A 17,021-nucleotide genomic window follows, 5' to 3' on the forward strand; every position below is an offset into this window, starting at 1 on the left:
CGCTTACAGGGAGGAGGTAGACCGTCTGGCTGAGTGGTGCGACAAAAACAACCTGCAGCTGAACACCGAGAAGACCAAGGAGCTTATCGTGGACTTCAGGAGGAACGCTGACCCACATCCACCCATCCACATTAAGGGGACAGTGGTGGAGCGTGTGGACACCTTTAAGTTCCTGGGAGTCCACATCTCCGAGGACCTGACTTGGACGACCAGCTGCTCCAAACTCATTAAGAAGGCGCATCAGCGCCTCTTCTTCATGAGGACCCTGAGGAAGAACCACCTGTCCTCAGAGATCCTCACGAACTTCTACCGCTGCACCATTGAGAGCATCCTCACCAACTGTATTACAGCTTGGTACGGGAACTGCTCTGTCTCCGACCGGCAGGCGCTGCAGAGGGTGGTGAAAACTGCCCAGTATATCGCCGGGGCAACGCTCCCTGCCATCAAGGACATCTACAGGAAGCGTTGTTTGAAAAGGGCCAGGAAATTCACAAAGGACTCCACTCACCCAGCACACACACTCTTTTCCCTCCTGCCCTCTGGGAGGCGCTACAGAAGCCTACGGACCAGAACCACCAGGCACCGGAACAGCTTCTTTCCCACAGCTGTCACGCTTTTGAACGCCTCCTGACATAAAACATAAACTATAAGGACTGTACTCCCCTATCCTCTCATACAACAATAACACATGGACTATCCTCACACACACACACACACGCACACACACACACACACACATCACAGACTGTTTTCTTCACACACACATACAACCTGTAAATTTTATCTGCCATTATTTATCTTGTATTATATTATATACATATATAATCCATTCCCTAACATTCTTGTATATTCTGTATAATCTGTGCATATAGCTCCCATATTTATATTTATACACAATATCTATATCTCTTGCTATAACCCCTTATAGTCCATACATACATAGTCTTGTACATCTGTAAATAAATATTTATATCTCGTAGAGCACTTCTGTATAGATGCAAACTACATCTCGTTGCTTGTACTTGTGACAGTGCAATGACAATAAAGTTGAATTCTATTCTATTCTATTCATGTGTGGTATGATAGTCACGTGATTTCCAATGCAGGTAAAGCCTGTTCATGGTGATGTAATTAATACAAACTGTCACTCAGTGCAGAGCCAACAGGCTTAATTAAGACTTTATTCAAAAGCAGAACCCTGACTGTGGATCGTTTTAACAGCCTTGACTTCCAAGAACCGCCAACACCTAAAAACCTGACCCGGAAATCCACCGCCCACCGAGCGCCACCTGGCGTCCGGAGAGGAAAGTCAAAGGAAAAGCTTTGACTCGGAGAACAGAGACGGTAACGGAGGCCAACGCTCTAGCAGCTTATCGGTTATAGCGTCTTGTACAAAAACTTCTTTTGTTGCTAGGAAACCGAACCTCTGCATTACTTTTCTTAACATTATTTATTGTCGTTATTGTACAAACCAATCACTCATAATACGGGTGGGATTGTAAATAACCATAAATTAATTAATTGCTTTATTTGCTTGTATCCCTTTTTGTGCATGTTGCATTTTAGTTTTAACTAGGGTTAGCTTTCTGTTCGATGCTTTTATTGTGAAGGGGAAACTTCCGGTGTAACTGTTAACACAAAGACAGCTTAACGGCAGCCAAAAGCCCGAGGACAAGTTGGAGCTAAAATGTTTCGTGTTGCTAGCAGCCCGTTTTCTAGAAGCACACGGTTTGGGTAAGATGTTAGGAAGTTCAGGTTTTAAGCATTATTTTACTAAAACTGTGCATCTGTTTGATTATATGTTAAAATAAGAATGTATCTTTAGATTGTAACCGTTCAAGTTATAAATGTTATTTTTTAATTAGCTAAACGGTCAGACTAGGCTTAAGGATTTTATTTTGCGGTATTTCTTATGCATACATTCCCAGCTCTTACGGTGAAACTAATGGCTTATGGCTATTAAACCTGAATATTCACAGTAAAGTTTCCTTCATGCTGCCAATAATTTAATTTTTCATGTCCAGCTGATTTTGAAAGCAGAAGAAGAGAGTGGAGCCTCTGATGTGTCACTTCCTGCTGCGATGCAGAGTTCAGTCTGAGAAGAAGAAGAAGAAGTTGATGTGGAGGATCATCTCCTCGCTGTGACCAACATGAAGCTGCTTCAGCTCCTCTGGATCCTCCAGCTGAGCTCGCTCTCTCCAGGTAAACCTCACATTCACACGCTGGAAGGCAGAGCTGCAAACTGCAGGACTGCAGCTGTTTTCTCCAACATGAAGATATTACTTTGAGCTTCAAAGTTCATTTGGAATCTGTTTTATTCAGGGTAAAATTTCCTCACAATATTTTATCTCTGTTCAGGTTTGGTTTAAAGAACAAAAATAAAGATATTTTAAGGTCAGATCGCTCTGATAGTTTCCCTCCGACCACAAACTGAACGATGAAGCTCAGCGTGTTGCTCCTGGTTTAAATGTTCTGGGTGTTTCTGGAGCTTATTGCTCCACGCTGCTCTGAAATTAAAAAACAAATCTCCCTTTTTATTGTTTCAGTTCTTCTTGATGTTTTCACTCCAGACCCTCTGACAACAGAGACGCCTGAAGAGTTTGACTGTGAGTAAAACATTGGTCTGCAGCTTTTCCACTGGACTTCTGCTGTTCCGGTTCCAGTGGTTGATGTCAATCATGTGAATCACGTTAATCATGTATTCAGAGCGGATTGTTACTAAAGACTATTCAGGCCAGACTAAGACCTTTTTCAATAAAAAGTTGTTGTGCTAGGATGAAGTTTCTTTTGACTGTGTTTTGCAGAGCTGGAATGGAAACTTTTTTTTTTTTTTTGCATTACCCATGATTAACAGGATGTTACCAATTGCTAAAATGACAACAGGAAATAGTAGTGTGCATGATGGATAGGTTTATAGATAAATTTTCTGTTAATGGTTTTAAATGTACATCAGAAGGCTGAGGTTGCCAGGCGACGGTACTTTTCTGTTCCGAGTGAGAGCAGAAAATGATTCAGAGCAAAGACGTTTGCAAGCGGAGATTTAATCCCAGCAGAAACCAGTTTTGAGCGGAAGGAGAAAAGTTTGAGAGCAGAAGTTTTGAGTACAAGCATCACAAGCTTTTCTGCTGCTTTTAATAATTCAATTCAAATTCTATTCAAAAATACTCTGAAAAAGCTCCACAGGAAACGTCTTTGGCTTTTTCAGAAGTTTACTAAGATGTCCTGCAGCTCTGCTGAGACTGTTTAACATCATCATCTGTTTATCATGCTACGCTGATGACGCTCTGTTCTCTGTTTCTAAAATCCTTCAGGTTGCTGCAGATTTCTGGTCCAGATTTGTTCCTCAGTGGTTGATGTTTGAGTATTTTCAGTTTTCATCCTGCTCCTCATCCTCTGCTCTGTGACCCTCTGTGCCCTCAGACGACCCTTATGTTCATCACCTCGGCAGCACATGCAGGTGGACTCTCAGGATGCCTGGAGACAGGAGTGGGGAGGCGGTTCCACTCCCACCGGATTTTTTAGACACTCTGGCTGACCAGGTCTGCCAGGACCTTAAATGTGGAAGAGTTTATGCTGTGAATAAAACCACGCCACCTCCCAACATCAAGTGCTACCAGCAGTGTCTTTTCCGGGATTGGCGTCTGCAGAAGTGCTTACAGGTAGAGATGGCAGACTGCATCATCACCACAGAAGTGGTCTGTGGTAAGACTTTCCTCATTCTTCAAAAAAAAAAGAATTTGTTTTGTTTCAAATGATCTTAAAATGAGGAAGATTGGGATGCTGTGGTGGTGCAGGGGTAAAGCACAACCCACCTAGGGAGGCCTTAGCCCTCGATGCGGCCGCACAGGTTCAAGTCTTGGCCTGATTGCCTTTGGTGCTCGTCTTCCTCCTCTCTCAGTTCCCACTTTCCTGTCTGACCACTTTCAAATAAAGGCTACAAAACCGTTAAAGCACAGGTTTTGTGCTTTAACGGTTTAAAGCACAAAACCTTTAAAGCTTTAAACCTTTAAAGCAGGGGTGCCCAAAGTCGGTCCTCAAGGGCCGGCATCCAGCATGTTTTAGTTCTCTCCCTGGATCAAATGATGGCTCATTAGAGGCCTAAGAAGAACATTGACATGCTGAAAAGGTTGTTGGTACCAGGGAGAGAACTAAAACATGCAGGATGGCGGCCCTCGAGGACCGACTTTGGGCACCCCTGCTTTAAAGCTTTAAAGGTTCAAACTCCAGTCCTGTAGGCCCGGAGTCCTGCAACTGTTAGATGAGCCTCTGCTGCAGCACCTGAACAGAATAATTAGGTCATTAAGGCTCTGAGACCTGAGCTACACAAGGAGGAGGTGATGAAGCCGTTTCATTCCAGGGTTTTGTACCTGTGGCACAACTAAAAGCTGCAGGACAGCGACTGGAGGCCTGGAGTTTGACGCCCCTGCTTTAAAGGGATCCACAATTAGTTGCAACAATAGACTTTATTGTAGATGTAAAGCAATACAGTAAGAATACTTTGCGCTGTTTAGTTTTTATAAAAATGTTTTTTTTCTCCCCTCCAGGGTCTTTTGTGGCTCTAGTGTCGCTTATATGAAAGTAGGCTGACAGGAAAGGGGGAAGGAGAGGGGGGAGACATGCGGCAAACATCACCGGGTCCGGGAGTCGAACCCCCGACGGCCGCGTCGAGGACTCAAGGCCTCCAAACGTTGGTCGCGCTATCCCCTACGCCAGTGGTCCCCAACCACCGGGCGGTCCGTGGACCAATTGGTACTGGGCCGCGCAAGAAATGATGAACTACTTCCGGATCTTTTATTTTGAAAATCCTAAACCGGATTTTACCGGTTACGTCTTGCGCGTCAAAATTGAGCCGCCAACTTGCAGCAGAATGAGTAACAAAACAACATCGGAGTACTGCGGCGCACCACTCCCCCCCCCCCCCGAACAACAGCACCAGACTCAATACCTACGAAGCGGGCACCCCCCCCCCCCCCCCCCCCCTCCCCTCCTCCCAAACATTGTCACAGGAATGTCACCATCTTGTTCCCGCTGCAATGCATTTTGGGTAAATGACGTGTAACGGTCCAACTGCCTGGCTCCCCCTGTCAAAACAGTGATGACTAATATTATTAAGTCTTTTCAAATTGAACCGGAGCGAATTGAAACCGATCAGAACTAGAAATAACGAGGTGATGATGAGGAGGAGCAAACAGAGGAAGAGGAAGAGTTGTCTGTATCAGCTGCTGCTGCCTTCAGGTTCATAATGAAACAATGAATGAGACTCACCTGGTCGGACTGTGTGGTCCAGTAAGTACTTCTCTAGCTCTGTGTCCAGTCTCCGGGTCTGGCCTTCGTCTGGGGCAGCAGTAGTGCCACCAGTATTAATGCCACAGAGCTCCGTTAGCTTCCAACGCTGTCAGTCTGATGTGGGGTTTAGGCGCTTTGTGGATAAAAACCTTCAACACGGCATTTTATTTTTAGCTCATTAAGGTAACGATCACCTATTGGAACCTTTGTCAGTTTTGCTTGTACAAATGATTCAAAGACTTCTGGAGATAAATGTTGAGGACACAAATGTTGATCCTTCAGAAGTTGTTTGGATTCAGTGTTGTGTCAGATGAGCATACGCCCTCAGACTGTGCTCTTGTTTTTTCCTGTGGGAAGCAATCCAGATTGACTTTTTGTTTTTTTATTTTTGTTACAGCCAACAGTGACACCATGTGGCATTATTTAAAATTACACCAGTCAAACACCACATGATAAACTCTAAGAAGTTAGCCTTCTTGTGTTTACTCTGTACATTACAGCGCAGAATGGAGCAAACCGCATCGTCCATCAGTTAAAACAAGGCGACCTCCATGGATGAAAAATATAACAAAAGATGTATATTTTTTGAAGCAATTATGAGTTTTGGCGTATCACAAACTGCTATTTTTTTAGTTAATAGGAAAATTAAGTGCATGACAGAGCGTTTGAAGGTGGAACAGTCCTTTCTGCAGCCATGACCCTCTGGAACCACCTGGAGACATCCTGGACAGGTGTGGACAGCTTCCACCCACCGAGGCCACAGGGCTAACTGTTCCTCATCATGTTGATGCTTAGCTGACATCAATGGAAGTAAAATCCCATATTGTCAGTCAGGACTCCGCGTGTCACTTTTTCACTCATCTGGTTTAAATCTCAGCAGTGGGACATGACCTGTAACAGAATCAGAACGTGGTGATCTTTCATTGTCTTTACAAACGTCTCCGTCTCATCAGTCCTCCAAACAGGCGCTGATACGTCCTCAGGACAGATTTCACTCAACATGATTCGTTAAAAGAATAATTAATGAAATTATTAGCATGTTTTCATATGTGAACTTCCTGCTTTAACATCCTGGTCATGTTGTCTTCAGGTCATCACTCTGTTCGGCTGAAGGGACATGAGGATCAGTGCGCCGGGCGGGTGGAGGTCTGGAAGGACGGAAAATGGGGCACGGTGTGTGACGACAGATGGGACCTGAATAATGGCGACGTGGTTTGTGACCAGCTCGACTGTGGGATCGCTCTCAGGGTGACGGGTCAGAATGGATTGTTCCCTCCAGGGAGCGGACCGATTCACCTAGAAGAGCTGAACTGCACCGGGAACGAGCAGAACCTGTGGTTCTGTCCGGGTGTCCAGGAAAACTCCTACTGCGGACACAAAGAGGATGCTGGTGTGGTGTGTTCAGGTCAGTTTCCATCAAACATCTGGTCTGTTGGACATGAACTGTCCAAGCTGACGTGTTTCTGCTAATGTCCACATTTGGACACAAACTCCTCTTGTGGATGCGGTGATGAGCTTTATTGGTAGGAGCTGCAATCATTTGAAATGTTTTTCACAAAAAACGAATGAAAACTAAAGATACAAAAATATCAAAATGGCTCAGTTAAATTCCCATCAGATTTCACTTCCATTCCCCCAACCATCAAACCATCCTACCATCAAACCATCCTACCATCAAACTATCCTACCATCAAACTATCCTACCATCCAAATATCCAACCCTCCTACCATCAAACCATCCTACCATTAAACCATCCTACCATCAAACTATCCTACCATCCAAATATCCAACCCTCCTACCATCAATCCGTACTACCATCAATCCGTCCTACCACCAAGCTGTCCAACCAGGGCCGGCCCAAGCCTCCATGGGGCCCTAAGGCAAATGTGGTTTTGGGGCCCTCTAGTTCTGCTGACAATGTGGACCGGCTGGAATCAACAGTTAGAATTTTAGATCATTCACACACCTGCTATGAACTTATTGCATCTCTTATGGTGCTGTTTACATTATATCCTATGCATGTATAATATAGGATACATTTATTGGCCAGTGGATTTCTGGGAGCCGATTTCCTTAATTTTGAGGCATCGTGATTGGCCGATACTTACATGTGAAGCTGATCTTATCTTCATCAGCAAAAGTTTATAAATCATCTCTGTCCTCTTCTGCTCTGCAGTGAGACGTTTGACTGACAGACCGACCCACCAGGTCTGAACGTTTACAGCTAACAATATTCACCTCATTGTTACCAACTCAGTGACTTTCTTGCTACATTTAGCAACATTTCAGAGAAAAAAATATTCATATCAGCCAAAATCTAAATCAGCAGGTCAGGCTTTTAAAGATCGGTAACCAGGGATCGGCCAGAAAACTGCAATCGGTGCAGCTCTACACATATTCATGACATTCTTTGATTAAATTCATTTCTCTTAAGCGTTACTCCAACAGCTGAAATGTAATTTACACCAGGTGAGACTTTCTCCCCTGAGAATATGGACCGGTACCGGTACCGGACTGATTCTGAGCCTTCAAATGATTTTAACAGACGTTTCTCATAACTTAGAAGTTGATGTAAAAATAATGTTTTAGCCACTAAATGATTTTGCTCAGCAGCAAACAACATAGAGCAGCTCATCATGTAGCAGCTTGTAGCCTGACGGACAAACATTTAGCTAACAATGTCAAACATTGACAAGTTTTAATTATTCTTATTAAAGATGGTTTGAAGCCAAAATAGCTCAGAAATATCCAGAGCCACCATGAGAATCAACTCATTTAAAGTTTAAACTCTAGCATAAATGTTTACTGCTGAACTGGACCGGTCCAGGTTGCTATCAAGCTAATGTTCTGTTAGCAGCTTTACTAATCTTTTACATTTCATTAGCAAGGCTCATTAAAACCTTTATCTTGGCTTTTTCTATTCTTCCTCTTTCTTTCCTCCCTCCCTGAAGGATCAGTCCTTTTCTGAGACATACTGTAGTTTTACTGACTTAACTTCTGACCGGACCTCTGGACCTTTGGATGTTCTGCTCGGCAGCTCGGTACCGGCGAAGCGTGCGGTACCTACCGCGGCCACCAGGGGGCCCTAAGAGCAATTTATTATTTTTTTTTTTGCATAAGATAAAGATTTCTACATTCATCATCAAATATATATTATTGTAAAAACAAATCACTTCATGATGAAATTGTGTGGTTTTGTTATTATAATGACATAGAAATTATTGCTAAAAAAAAAAAATCAACTACACTGAGGGGCCCCTTGGTGGAGCTGGGGCCCTAAGCGGCTGCTTAGTTTGCTTATGCCTTGGGTCGGCCCTGCGTCCAACCATCCCACCTGTCTTTTCTCCATTTGGTTTAACTTTATTTTAGTTTTTAGATCCTTTCATTCTAAACCATCAGTTTCTCTGTTTGCTTAAAGTAATAACGAATCTGAAATATTTGACCTTAAACCTAAACATTATGGATTAGCTTGAATCTTTTCTCTTCCTGTTTTCCCTGCAGATTCGAAGGCGTTTTTTGGAGTAACCACAGAAGGTGTGACTGAGTTGATGACCACAGCGTTAGTCTATACAAAAAATAGTTTTAGGAATATGAGCTGATTCTGTAAATCTTAATATATTTGATGTTTGTCCATTGCTGCCAGGTCCAAAATTCATTCGTCCTGCAGGCGGTCTGACTTCGCAACATTTCAGCATCGTATTTCTGTCTATTGGGCTTCTTGTTCTTGTTCTGCTGAGCATGGTTTTCATCCGCGTTTACTGTAATTGGCACGGTAGGTCCTCACCTCCTCATCTGTAGGTCAAAAGGTCAAATCTGCAGCAAATCTAGCAGTAAAGTTGCTTTTAACATCATTAGCAAAGTTGAGATCGGTGAGGACAACGGAGCAGACGGTTTGAACAACCTGTGGATGATGAGGAGGAGACGATGAAGATGGACCAAAGCTTGAAGACGTGTCGGCTCTAAAATACTGATTATTGTTAAAGATCACTAGTAATTAAAGGTATAATACATATTTATCATAAATTAAGGCTAAATAAAAAATAAATAAAAACTATAAAATGAAAATAAACCATTTCTCACTTCATATTTGCTTTAAAAGTAATAATTTCTGAACTGTTGTAAATGAGTATTGGTGCTGTGAAGGCTAAAGCCTCGTCCGCTGATCTGCTGAACTTCTTGTTTTTGATCATCTTCCGATTTGCTGACAGCTTTGGTTGCTGTGATTATCTGCTGGTAACAGTTGGAGCAGAATATTAATCCCACAATCCACTGCGTCTCCCCACTTCCAGCAGCAGAAAGAGGAGGCGCGTCGGACGGAAACGCTGCAGGATCTGCCGCTTTCCGCAGCCATGCTTCACCGGAGAGGACAGACGGCGCCTCCTCACTTTCGCTCCATCCCTCCTCTCCACAACAACACAACTGTAACCCAGACAGTCAAATAAATGATCAGAACATATCTAATGAAAAAAAATATCCAGTGACATACCTGCAACTGGCGAGAAACCAGACTTCATCAGACGAAAAGGAAAACTGCGACGGGTGAAAATTCTCAAGTCCTTCAGAAAGAAGTAAAATCTCAACAGGAAATCCAGGCCTCCAATTTCCCTACATACCAGGGATGGGACATCAAACCAGATCTGATTACTTCTTAGATAGCAGCCATTTTAGTTTTAAAGCATCATTCATTGTTTCAAAATCTCTTGCTTTAATTCCTCCATCTTCATAACTTTTAACTGCATTTCTTCTTTTGATAGAACAGTGATGTTTCCTTCTCCAGATGAAGTTAAAGCTTCATTTTATTATGTTCTTGATACTTTTTGGGGTAAATAAATCTTGATAAAGTTTCCATTTTGGTCATTAGGATCCTACCAAAAGGAGTTAGCTCTCTGGAACCAATAGTTTAATATCAGTGTACATTTGTGTAAGTTATTTTCAATATTTAGTTTGGCACTGCTTTCAGTTTTTGGTACCCAAATTCCCACGTATCCACCCTGCAGTCTGGTCTTCCTGTTGCGTAACGATGATTGTGGTGGGTCAGCGTGGGGTTGGTAGTGATTGTGGATCACCTGTTGCTCACCTGGTGACTTTAGTGAGTGGGCGATGGGGCAAGTCTGCTTTTTGCTGAGCGCTTTAAACTTGAATGTTATTTTTTGTCTCTGATCGCTGTTGAAACTGTTTTATGCTGCTTTGGGACATGGAGGTCGGTTATTCACTGATGTCATCTTAACCAAAGCCATCTTAACTGGATGATCGACTGATTCCTCGTCTTGGCAACTTGGTTTGTTTGGTGGTCGCTAATAATTATTGAGAGCAACTATGGAGGCTTATCAATTCACTTTTCTCTAAAGCTAGATTTGAGCCTGAGGCTTTGGAAAATACGTCCAGAGTTTGGATGGCCAGTGAGATCTGACCTTTCATTTACAAGCAGTGGCGTCATCTGCTAGCTGACTTATGATAATATTCTGGTTCCTAATTTGCAAACCCTGAAGCCTCGAGCGTCTCCTGAAGGTGGCTCAGGGATCTGCGACTGTGATAGCAGGAGGTGAGGCTCTAAACGCCCAAACCTTTTTATGGTAGATGTTGGACATGTCCATCATTTAAGGAGACAGTACATCTATTAACTTCTGTTCACTGCATTCTGATTGAACCCAAACATTTTACTGCAGAGCCAAACTGTTTAAATGTTTAAAATATAAAAACATATTACACTGAATCAAAGACTTTCTGGAAATCCAGAACAAGACAAAACCATCATAGTTAGTTAACTGGGGATATTCAGTTAGATCCAGAACCAGTTATTACTAGTTCATCTACCCTTTAGAAGACCAGATTCAACTAATTATATCTGATAAATGTAGTTTTGATGGAGCTGCTAGAACTTTAGTGAACATTGTATGATCTGTATTGAGACGTCTGATTGGTCTGGTGGTGATGACATCCTGCTTCGTTATTGTCACAAGTTGTTTTTGCTTAACGCTTCCCAAAGCTGCACCAAACAACATTTTTGTTTTCTCCAAAGAATTATAACAGTTATATTAAAAATGTAGCATCAGGGGCTCTATCTGATGCTACACTTTTAAAAACATAGTCAAATTGTTCTACACTGAAATGTTCTTAAGTGTTTCTAAATGTTTTATCAGTGGTGGGAGTAACATTTCTGATTATTACTTTTTATTTTATTTGATTAGATTCGATGCTTTTATTGTGAAGGGGAAACTTCCGGTGTAACTGTTAACACAAAGACAGCTTAACGGCAGCCAAAAGCCCGAGGACAAGTTGGAGCTAAAATGTTTCGTGTTGCTAGCAGCCCGTTTTCTAGAAGCACACGGTTTGGGTAAGATGTTAGGAAGTTCAGGCATTTTGTTACTATAACTGTGATTTGCTTAAATTAATGCTAAAATTAAATGTTATTTTTTAAGTAGCAAACGTAAACGGCCGTGAGAGGTTCTGGTGTTTTGGGTCCGTCCCTCCTCTCGCGGTGAAACCGAGAGTTTATTGGCATGAATTCAAAGTTACATTATTGATCCCAAAGAGAAATGGAATAATATTAATCCATCAGTAAAGTGTCATCCTTTATTTTATTTTTCATGTTGAGCTTGTTTTGAAATCATTTTTTAAATATGTTTGAGTCCAATCTGCAACCGTCGGTTAAAATGTGAACCAACCAACTTTATTGATAAAACCAGAAATTAATTTAACAGTTTTGATCAGATTTCCTGTTATTTATGTTTTGCAAATGTTCTTGCAGTTTCTGTAATTGACTTAAAATCACGTCTCTTTGGCTTTCTGAATTATTATTAGATAGATTTTATTGCAGACTCAAAGTCCAAATCACTTTAAAAAGAAAAACAATAAAATAAGTGAATAAAAGCACATGAAGAGACCTCTAACCATTCAGGAGGCAGTCGTACCAATGTCTCCCAAGGACAGATGAGTATCTTACTGCACTATATTTAACAGGATAATTCTGTTATTAGACTCGTTTAAACGGTAAATAAATTAATACATGAGCTTTTTTTCAAACAGCCATCAAAGAGCTGATACAAGCAGTTGGCTGGCTCTGGTCCACCTGGACTTTTTTAACTAAATCTTAATGCTTCGTAATAAAACATCTTCACTCTCTGGAGGCTGGCTTCGTTAAAGTTACACCACAGATACAGTGATGGAGAATATGACCTAAACAAGTTCAGTTTGACTTCATCAGAACAGAATCCAAACTTACGGAGTGGACATTTGGCTGAGCACATTTGAACCTGACGCTAAATGTCCTCACCATCAGATGGACGGTCTGCCAACATGTGACCAGGATGTTTGACTTGATTTGAGACGTTCAGTAAGATCCCAGGCAGCTTGACATCAGGGAACGCCCTGATTTTGTCCTCCTGAGTGCAACAGATCAAATGAGACTTTTGGATGGTTTGAACTGAACATCATGTCGTTCACTGTAAGCTGAACACACATTGAGCAGTTTCTGAAGACCAGCTGAACTTGGACTAAACCCACTGAGTCATCAGCACACATGAACTGATTTGTAATTGTATCTCCAACCACACAGCCGGTTCTACACAGGGTTAGCGGCTTGGGGAGCTCATCTGTATAAAGATAATCAATGCAGGAGATAAAAAGCTTCCTTGTCTGACTCCATTACTGACACAGAAGGGTGCAGACACACAGTTGTCCCATGTATACTTAGGCACAGCAGCTTGGCACATCATTTATTGCTGCCAATAATTTAATTTTTCATGTCCAGCTGATTTTGAAAGCAGAAGAAGAGAGTGGAGCCTCTGATGTGTCACTTCCTGCTGCGATGCAGAGTTCAGTCTGAGAAGAAGAAGAAGAAGTTGATGTGGAGGATCATCTCCTCGCTGTGACCAACATGAAGCTGCTTCAGCTCCTCTGGATCCTCCAGCTGAGCTCGCTCTCTCCAGGTAAACCTCACATTCACACGCTGGAAGGCAGAGCTTATAAGGGAACAAGTCATACAAAATCCACGTTTTTAGCCCATAAATATTTTTTTGTGCTTTGAGTGTCTAAGTGCGAACATTGTCTTCTCTGCTGGTGCTGTGAAGACGTTTTTATATTCTTTTTAGATTATATTTTTCAGTCTGTGAATTTTTCTCCGTTGCCTGTAACCTTTTCTTGTCTTTGTTGTCACCACTTGCTGTGGAAATGCTGAACAAGGTCACGACTTCCAGCTAATCGGTTTTGAGAATCGGCCATTTTGTTTCCTGGCGGTGATTTTGTAGTCCAAGTTCAGTTGTGCTGAAGTTGCAGGTTAGCGAGTCGAACCGTTCAGTAATGCGTGTATTAACGCTCTGGAGTCTCACATCGCCGCCGGCATCAGAGCCTCTTCTGGTTAATGTCAGTTTTCTCGGGAATGTTCCCACATCAGAGGGGAAAGTCCGTTTTTGGACTGAAGGACGAGTGTTTCAGGAACCTCCGCCAGGATATCAGGAGGGATTTTCTGAAAGACTTGGTCTGATTGAGGGTCAGTTCCTTCTCTATGGAAACGAGACACGGCGAAGCGCTAAGCTGCTAATAACGCTAAAGTGACAGCAAAGCTGATTTCAGACACGAATGCTGTGTTGGTAATGACGTCCTGGCCATTGGTCAGCATTGAGCCTCCTGTTAGCGCTGTGTGCTAGCTGCTAGCTGCCTCCTGGAGGATACAACTGTTCTGCATGCTTTGGATATAATTATTAGTTTTTGCTGATTTTGTCTTGGGGAACAAAAATGATCCAAATGCATTCGGCGACGTCCTTCGTTTAATGCATTCATATTGTGGTAGCATTAATATGTGAATAGTTATCTGACATGCATGGGCTGTAGTTAAACTACGCTCCATATTGTAGCTAGTTGGTGTGGATGCAGAGGGAGTAAATCCAGTCACACCATCACTGCCATGCCTTCATGTGAATGCGCGGTTCTGCAGGTTCTGCTGCTCTGGGTCAGACTCTGGCTCCAATATGTAGAAAGTTTCTCTGCCGGTAGATAATCGCTGCTACCGAACTACAGAAATGGCCGAAGGGGGTGGAGTGGAACCTGGAGGGTGGAAATGTCTCCTTCACATTTAAAAAACCCAGTTTCTGTAAAACGCCTCAGAACAGGAGAAACGAGGAATTCAGACCGAAGCATCGCAGTTCTACTGTCTACAGAGCAGAAGGGAAGGATTTCAAGCCGAGATGGCTTGAAGCCCCATCCATGCTCACTTTAAAAGAGCTAGAATAGTTCTTTCTTTTATCTCGGGCGTGCTGTGGTGGCGCAGGGGGTTAGCACGCCCCACATTTAGAGGCCTTAGGTCCGCGGACGTCGCGGGTTCGACTCCTGGTCCCGACGACCTCTGCCGCATGTCCTCCTTCAAAAAATGGCGCCGGCTCAGCTGGCTGCCTGCAGACGCAGCTCCTGTCATGTGCTGTAACTGCGAAATAATTTCCCTGCTGGGATGAATAAAGTAAAAATTATTATTATTATTTATTATTATTATTATTATTATTATTATCTCGATGCTGAAAATACTAGTTTGAGCTTCAATGTTAGTCAGGAGTCTTTGTACATTTTTTATTCAGGATAAATTTTCCTGTTTTTCCTTCCAGGATTTTATTTCTCTTGACGTTTGCTTGGTTTAAAAATTAAAAATTAAGCTATTTAAAGGTGGAGGTTAGACACCTTTGAGATAGGTGGCGGTCGAGGGAGGGGGCCCTGGCGGTCCGATCCTCGGTTGCAGAAGCTCTTGGGACGTGGAATGTCACCTCTCTGGTGGGGAAGGAGCCGGAGCTAGTGCGTGAGGTTGAGAGGCTCCGGCTAGAAATAGTCGGTCTCACCTCGACCCATGGCTCTGGTTCTGGAACCGGTCTCCTTGAGAGGGGCTGGACATACTTCCACTCTGGAGTTGCCCAACGTGAGAGGCTTCGAGCAGGAGTGGGCATACTTGTTGCTCCCCATCTCGGCGCCTGTACGTTGGGGTTTACCCCGCTGAACGAGAGGGTAGCCTCCCTCCGCCTACGGGTGGGGGGACGGGTCCTGACTGTCGTTTGTGCTTACGGGCTGAACGACAGTTCAGATTACCCACCCTTTTTGGAGTCCTTAGAGGGGGTACTAGTGCCCCAAGTGGAGGAGTTCAAGTATCTCGGGATCTTGTTCACGAGGGAGCGAGACATCGACAGGCGGATTGGTGCAGCGTCTGCCGTCAAGCGACGCTGTACCGGTTCGTTGTGGTGAAGAGAGAGCTGAGCCAAAAGGCGAAGCTCTCGATTTACCCGTCGATCTACGTTCCCACCCTCATCTATGGTCATGAGCTTTGGGTCATGACCGAAAGAACGAGATCGCGGATACAAGCGGCCGAAATGGGTTTTCTCCGTAGGGTGTCTGGGCTCTCCCTTAGAGAGAGAAGCTCAGTCATCCTGGAGGGACTCAGAGTAGAGCCGCTGCTCCTTCACATCGAGAGGAGCCAGTTGAGGGGCATCTGGTCAGGATGCCTCCTGGACGCCTCCCTGGTGAGGAGTTCAGGTCCCACCGGGAGGAGGGGAAAACCCAGGACACACTGGAGGGACGATCTTCCTCTGCTGGCCTGGGAACGCCTTGGGATTCCCCTGGAGGAGGTGGAACAAGAGGCTGGAGAGGGAAGACTGGGCCTCCCTTCTGAAGCTGCTACCCCGCGACCCGACCCCGGATAAAACGGAAGAAAACGGATGGATGGATGGATGGTGAACCAGCTCTGATAGTTTCCCTCCATCAACTGCAAACTGAAACGAATGAATCTCCCAGTCTGTGTTTTAAATCCAGAACTCTGTTTTACATATTCTGTGTGTTTCTGCAGCTTGTTGCTTCACGATGCTGCTCTTAAATTAAAAACTAAACTCCCTTTATTCATCATTTCAGCTCTTCTTGATGCTTCCGCTCCAGATCCTGGGGTCCAAGTGGCACCTGAAGACATGGACGGTGAGTAAGACGTCGATCTGCAACCGTTCCTCCTGGCAGAGACCCAAACTCACGTCCTGCCGTTCTGGTGCCGACGGTTCGGCCCACATCTGGGCAGCACCGTGCAGTGTGATGCTGCGGCGGTGGCAGGATGTGGGGTGACCTGCTGAGGAAGTGCCTCTGGGTGATGCAGCAGCTGCAGCGCTCCCACGCAGACTGGTATCAAACACGCTGCAGTTATTGAGACAAACAGCTTCAGCCGCAGATCCTCACTTTACCTGCAGAATCACAGGAAGGGAAACAAGAACAACTAAAGGTTCTGTCAAATGAAAGCAGGAGCTAATTTTAGTTCAGTTTTTCATCATCAGGTCTGTTCTCCTTCGCTTGTCCTCCATCTCTCCCTTTTGGATTCACAGCAGCACCTTCTCACCTCTGGATGTTTCTGTTTGCTGCTCCTGAGAAACGTTGGGATATACACTGCCTGGCCAAAAAAAAGTCGCCACCAAAAAATGGTCACACTCTCTAATATTTTGTTGGCCCGCCTTTAGCTTTGATTACAGCCCGCATTCGCTGTGGCATTGTTTCATTAAGCTTCTGCAGTGTCACAAGATTTATTTCCATCCAGTGTTGCATTAATCTTTCACCAAGATCTTGTATTGATGATGGGAGAGTCTGACCACTGCACCAAGCCTTCTCCAGCACATCCCAAAGATTCTCAATGGGGTTAAGGTCTGGACTCTGTGGTGGCCAATCCATGTGTGAAAAAGATGTCTCATGCTCCCTGAACCACTCTTTCACAACGTGAGCCCCATGAATC

The 17,021-nt window shown here is 43.9% G+C and overlaps 1 protein-coding gene across 1 annotated transcript in view; it reads left to right on the top strand.

Moving 5' to 3' along the window:
* The window catches only part of LOC114156291 (uncharacterized), a 46,838-nt gene that overhangs the window by 12,097 nt on the left and 17,720 nt on the right, over window positions 1–17,021 (top strand). The window contains exons 9-17 of the mRNA XM_028036644.1: window positions 1,107–1,122; window positions 2,104–2,202; window positions 2,547–2,606; window positions 3,421–3,702; window positions 6,377–6,691; window positions 9,577–9,829; window positions 10,777–10,829; window positions 13,117–13,215; window positions 16,166–16,225. Coding sequence (XP_027892445.1) covers window positions 1,107–1,122; window positions 2,104–2,202; window positions 2,547–2,606; window positions 3,421–3,702; window positions 6,377–6,691; window positions 9,577–9,829; window positions 10,777–10,829; window positions 13,117–13,215; window positions 16,166–16,225 — 1,237 coding nt within the window. The remainder of the gene's footprint in view (window positions 1–1,106; window positions 1,123–2,103; window positions 2,203–2,546; window positions 2,607–3,420; window positions 3,703–6,376; window positions 6,692–9,576; window positions 9,830–10,776; window positions 10,830–13,116; window positions 13,216–16,165; window positions 16,226–17,021) is intronic.

The sequence above is a fragment of the Xiphophorus couchianus genome, chromosome 13 (genome assembly GCF_001444195.1).
Source record: "Xiphophorus couchianus chromosome 13, X_couchianus-1.0, whole genome shotgun sequence".
In the NCBI taxonomy this organism is placed as follows: Eukaryota; Metazoa; Chordata; class Actinopteri; order Cyprinodontiformes; family Poeciliidae; genus Xiphophorus; species Xiphophorus couchianus.